This window comes from Branchiostoma belcheri, unplaced genomic scaffold (assembly GCF_001625305.1).
Source record: "Branchiostoma belcheri isolate BF01 breed outbred unplaced genomic scaffold, Haploidv18h27 scaffold46, whole genome shotgun sequence".
Taxonomy (NCBI): domain Eukaryota; kingdom Metazoa; phylum Chordata; class Leptocardii; order Amphioxiformes; family Branchiostomatidae; genus Branchiostoma; species Branchiostoma belcheri.
In genome coordinates this window covers 1,894,863-1,900,862 of record NW_017804087.1, presented here as the reverse complement: position 1 = coordinate 1,900,862, position 6,000 = coordinate 1,894,863, and the positions used below count along the sequence as shown (strand labels likewise).

Sequence of the window (6,000 nt, the reverse complement as noted above, 5' to 3'; positions counted from 1 at the left end):
GTCTTAGGGGTGAATAACTGATAATAAGTCTTTCAAAATACGTTTTGCCCTTTGTTATAACCACGACTACATACACATCAAAGGAAATATTATCGTAAATTTCATTTGTTATTGTGTTTGTCTAAATAGATGACATTTGTATGGCCAAATGGAAACTCTTTTTATCAATATTCCCTATGTCTATAATAGACTGTTCTACTAGGACGATTTCGCGCCAAAAATGAAAAGATTTTCGTCACTGGTGTAGTTCCTGTCAGATTTTTGCAGTATCGTTTGAATTTTCCTCAGAAATGGTGCTGCAGAACAGCGGCAGATATGTCGCTGACAAGGATGGAGGGTCTGGTTATTCTAGGTGAGGAAAAAATGAACAATGTTGTCAGTTTTCTACCTCAGTGTTGCCGTACGTTTGGTTGGGGGAGGGGGGCGCAAAAACAAACGACGAAAACACTCCATATATGCATTTAACGTCACTGTCATCGCAGAATATACTAGCATAAATACATTTACTTTAAGTTGTCTACAAGAAACAAGTACAATTTCTTAGCCGACTCGCTCAGATCCCATGTTAAATGTCGGTAAATCATAATTCTTAAAGTCTATCTATTTCTATGTAACGTTAGCACATTTTTTTTTGCCAAGCTAAAAATAATTATTTGCCAAGTATTTGTCACAAAATTCTTTGTATGCGTAGTTGAAGCTAGGTTTTCCTCAGAAAACGTCTGGTTGTGTCAATGTTTGCACTCTTTGCAGCCTAGTTTAGCCTAAACCTAGAGCATAGTGTGTTAAAAAAATTGCTTGACAATACTGTGTTATCAGTTTATATTTGTGCAATTTGCTGTAGCAAATTTCGCAATCTGAAAAATTGGATATGTTCACGGAAATATTTGTTCGTGGTGACGACAGGTGGAGAAGAAAGAAAGTCTGAGCAAATTATTTGTTCACGGTAGTGATAAATTATTTCCAGTACAAGTGACCACGAGTATAAAAGAACCGCGAATATAAGGCAAAATTATTTACAGTAATTTTCTCAATGCTTGCCTTCTTAAACCCCCATTAAGACCCTATTTATCATATTCTGGTTGCTAGGGGCGATGACTCGGACAAGCGGCTGGAACGTTCCATTCAGAGTACAGAGATGGACTCACGTTTTGGGTTTGACTGTTACAAAGAACCAACTGAACGTGTGGGCTGGCTCATTAACATGCACCCTGTAAGTAAAACTGTTTGTTTGTTTGTTTGTGAGCTCATTGATGCAAACTGCATTTGAATTTGACACAACCCTCAACTATACTTTCGTATTCAAAACAGTTATGAAATATCCAATGTTATGCAAGCTTGAAGTTTTCAATACCTGCTAAATCTTGAAAATTGAAAAGAATTTTATTGTGCTAAATATACCAAAGTCAAGTCCGTACCAGTTTTACACCACAGTGGATATTTGCTTGTGTATTTACTGGTGGCACCTACATTTTAAAGGAAGTAATGGCAATGGTTTTTAACTTGTAATTCATGCTTTCTAAACTCTGAGTGGTGCAAGTAATTTTCAATATTACATGCTGCAACATGCACTTTTACACGTACACAAGAAAAAAGGATTTCAAGACCTGTGAGTGTACAGTTCATATCTTGATTACTAGTAACTTCCTTTCCCGACTTCCCCCCAGGCTGACATTTTGGACGAGAACAAACGACTCATCAGTGCCGTGGACTACTACTTCATACAGGACGACGGCAGCAGGTTCAAGGTCAGGTTCAACAGCAATAAATCATCTTGAATGTATTAGACTAACTCAGTTATTAGTTCCACCAATGAGAGGGTGGCAATTATGGGTTAGACCAATGAGAGGCATGTCCAAGTAATACTTGCATTTCTATGTTCCTTGTATTTCTGCATTTTGAGGGAGGTGGATTGTTTCTTACTTTGCTAGTCTAATAGTTACTACATTTTGTATTTCTATTCAAGTTCTTATGCTAAGAATTAAAAAAAAGTTAAACTGCTTAGCTACAGCCAATAGACAACAGTCTTAATATCATTTACCATAAAATACTATCTTCTCCTACAGGTCTCCTATCCTTTCAAGCCGTACTTCTACATTGCTGTAAGGAAGGACTGTGAGAGAGAGGTGTCTTCCTTCCTCTCTAAGAAGTTTGCTGGCGTCATCTCAAAAGTAGAGACAACACCGAAGGAGGATCTAGATCTGGTAGTTTCTTCTTTCCAGTCTTAAAAATCTTGTATATTATTAATAATAAGGCTGTACTGATTTGATGACATTTTGTACATAGATGGAATCATGAGGTGCCTTGGTCTGTTTTTTATTTTCAATTCATTTTGTAGCTTCATATATTTTCTGAAATTATCAGAGAAACAACAAATTGAAATGGTGTGGCCTATTATATGATTTGTAACAAGCATAACTAGGTTTAAAAAATGTGTTTTGCATCCTAAGTAATTCTGAGTGGTACAGGAAAAATTTACCTGCACCAGTGCAGGTATGCAGAATAAAGCATTATTGAGCCCTGAATTATGATAATTTTAACATTTTTAATGTGTTAATTACAGGCTAACCACTTGGTGGGACTAAAGAGGAACTACCTGAAGCTTTCCTTCCCTTCTGTGAATGAGCTGATGAAAGTGAAGAGGGAGATTTTTCCAGCTGTGAGAAAGAACAAAGAGAGAGACAAAGCCAATGATGCTTACACCCAGATGTTGGCAAGGTAAGCTGCCTTAATTTCTGACTTGGTTTTCTGAAGTCCAATAACGTTCTTGTGAATACAAACATAATTTAAATGTACAGTACCACCAAATAATTAGCTAGAATCAGCCTATCTTACAAAACAAGCAACTGTTTTATGTTAGCGACATCAAATTTTTGCCTCACAGATATCAGTAAGCTATAGTGTAGGATTCAAAGAATGACCAGAAAATCCAGTCTTAGAAAATACTTAAAATTGTATTGGATGCCTTTAAAAGAAAAATTGTCTCCTCTGTTGCAGATTCCTTTGTGGTATTCATCTAAATAAATATGTTATAAGGCATTCATCTAGTACATTCCGAAGGATTTGAATGTTTCATTGTCAATTTGTGCAAAGGTTTTGTTAAAGTGTGTCGGTGTGTGTTTTTGCAGAGGTATGGGATCTTTGATTTCTAGTTACTCTTGTCTTCTTGTAGTACATTTGGAGGTGAGGAAGAAGGAGGCTCCACATCAAAGAGAATCGCAGACCAGATGGAAAACATCATAGACATCAGGGAGTACGACGTGCCATATCATGTCCGCGTGGCTATCGACATGAAAATCCATGTGGTAAGAACATTAGTAAATTTGTTAATTTTATTTTAACAGGGTAAACACATTGTCTACTGGCACCTTTAAAAATATTTCCACTTCTGATTGACAAAAATGCAAAGATAAATCCATGACCTGGCTTTTTAATGAACTATTTTCCTGACAGGGCCATTGGTACTCTGTGCGAGGCCGAGGTGCACTTCCACCAGAAATCACTAGGAGGGACGACCTGCTCGACAGACCTGTAAGTGCAATGACCTACACACTAAAAAAAATCATCTGTTTTACAATGACCTGTAACTTTTTTTTCAGCTTGGTACAATGAAGTCTGTGTGTGGAGATTTTGTTTTGTGTCTTGGCTCAAGTTTTCTTAGTTATTTTCATTCCAGGGACACTAACAGGAAATTAGGTGAAAGGTCCCAGAAAAGGTTATGTCTATATGTGTCTTTTTGGGATCGAACAAAATCAGCAAGAACTTTGATGTCTTGTCGTGTTAGGTTTGTCTTTATCAACATTTTCTAGATTGAAATACTAGGTTTTCAAAATCTACTACGGTGTTGTGTGAATGTTGTTATTGTTTTTCAGGATCCGATCGTTTTTGCCTTTGACATTGAGACAACCAAACTCCCCCTGAAGTTTCCTGACTCTGACACCGACCAGATTATGATGATCTCCTACATGATTGATGGACAGGTGGGCGGAGCTTCATTGTTTTTCTTTCTTCTTCAAACAAATAAGGTCAATGACCTGGACCAGACGTCTGTCACCATGGTAACTGGACCAGGTGCTGTAGCAGACACAGTGCGGTGTTGGATACATTACGTAGCAAGTTGCAGGACAGAGCCGGACTCACCATATATATGAATGTGATTGATTAAGAATAAATGGAGCAGTAGTTTGTCCCTAGCAGCTTGTTATGGTACTGCAGTCTAACAATTTTCCCTGTTTTTTTTTTAACTGTAATTTTCATATTTTTCAGGGATACCTGATCACCAACAGAGAAATAGTATCAGAAGATGTGGATGACTTTGAGTACACGCCCAAGCCTGAGTATGAGGGGCCTTTCATCATATTCAATGAGGCAGACGAGGTACCGTAAAGCCACCGCACTTGGATCTGTTTTTTCTCAGAATTTTGCAGGAAGTCATATAGAAGTGGAAAGAAATAGGAAGATGTATTGGACTTAAACACTTTCTAATATGCTCTTTACAGATTCACACCATCCAGAGGTTCTTTGAACATATCCAAGAAGTACGGCCTAACATCATCGCAACTTTCAACGGAGACCTGTTTGACTGGTAAGTTACCCTAGTGTGATATTTCATAATGTGGACACACGTACTAGTGCAGTTATTTTTCCTCGAACCATGATTGTAGAGTAGAAATTGCTGCCACCAAGTACAGGAATTATACAGATACAGATACAGAAGCTGGTGTGTTATGCCAAAGGACAGTTATACGAGCTATACCAATACAGATACAGAAGCTGGTGTGTTACACCGAAGGGCTGTTATACCGGATGTACAGATACAGATTCAGAAGCAGGTGTGTTACACTGAAGGCTGGTTATACCGGCTATACAGATACAGAAGCTGGTGTGTTACACCGAAGCTCTGTTACACTGGCTATACAGATACAGCTTCAGAAGTTGGTGTGTTACACCAATTGGCAGTTGTACTGACTATACATAGTATGATTGTTGTTCAGCACCAAGGACAGGGATGTCTGTTTGAATGTCATTCAGCACCAAGGACAGGGATGCCAGTTTGAATATAATTCAGCACCAAGGACAGGGATGTCTGTTTGAATGTCATTATTTCTTCAGTTGACAGTGTCTTTGTTTTTCTCATCAGGCCCTTTGTTGAGGCTCGAGCTGCTTTCCACGGTATAGACATGTTTCAGGAAATCGGTGAGTCTTACAGAAACATCTTTTGTACAATCAGTAATGGTAATTTTGCAGGTTCAAAAGTAACATTTAGACCATAACTGTTCTATGTCAAAATCATCTGCTCTGTTTCTTTAATGTATGGCTTGTTTTCTTTTGTTTTGCAGGTTTTCAGAAAGACAACCAGGGAGAGTACAAGTGTAGACACATTATTCACATGGATGCTTTCAGGTAATGCATTGGCTTCCAGGGCGCAAAATACTGATAAATCACTTCAAATTTGCAGTAGCAAAATTTCGTGGTCTGAGAAAAATGTTCGCAAAACTATGTGCTTGCAATGGTGGCAGGTGCAGAAGAAAGAAAGTTGATGAATTATCCATAGTACCGAAGTGAGGAAGTGGAAGTACCAAAATATGACGTCTTACAAGTGTGATTAAATGCTGGAAACATGGCTGTCAGATATGTTTGTTTACATTCTGGTATTTTATGGTGGCTACACAAACTCAGTGTGCCTCGTGGTCTTTTCTATTACCACCACAAATGTCAGAAATGCAAGCTTATACACAAATATGTTGAAAAGTGGAAGATAATTACAATCACACATTTTCTTGCAGTTAATATATTTCAATTTTTGGTGCAAAATGTTACATGCCTTTAACTTAAGAAAATGCCCTTTTACAGATGGGTGAAGAGAGACAGTTACCTTCCTGTGGGGAGTCAGAACCTGAAGGCCACCACCAAGGCCAAGCTGAGGTACGACCCAGTGGAGCTGGACCCTGAGGAGATGTGCCGCATGGCCAACGAACAACCACAGGTAACAAAGTCATAACA

The 6,000-nt window shown here is 38.3% G+C and overlaps 1 protein-coding gene across 1 annotated transcript in view; it reads left to right on the top strand.

Moving 5' to 3' along the window:
* The first annotated feature begins 207 nt into the window (after positions 1–207).
* The window catches only part of LOC109479006 (DNA polymerase epsilon catalytic subunit A-like), a 32,534-nt gene continuing 26,741 nt past the window's right edge, over positions 208–6,000 (top strand). Inside the window, exons 1-13 of the mRNA XM_019780852.1 lie at positions 208–352; positions 1,087–1,210; positions 1,665–1,745; positions 2,064–2,201; positions 2,561–2,715; positions 3,170–3,302; positions 3,451–3,528; positions 3,870–3,977; positions 4,264–4,374; positions 4,497–4,582; positions 5,138–5,193; positions 5,337–5,400; positions 5,851–5,983. Coding sequence (XP_019636411.1) covers positions 291–352; positions 1,087–1,210; positions 1,665–1,745; positions 2,064–2,201; positions 2,561–2,715; positions 3,170–3,302; positions 3,451–3,528; positions 3,870–3,977; positions 4,264–4,374; positions 4,497–4,582; positions 5,138–5,193; positions 5,337–5,400; positions 5,851–5,983 — 1,329 coding nt within the window. The 5' untranslated portion in view covers positions 208–290. The remainder of the gene's footprint in view (positions 353–1,086; positions 1,211–1,664; positions 1,746–2,063; positions 2,202–2,560; positions 2,716–3,169; positions 3,303–3,450; positions 3,529–3,869; positions 3,978–4,263; positions 4,375–4,496; positions 4,583–5,137; positions 5,194–5,336; positions 5,401–5,850; positions 5,984–6,000) is intronic.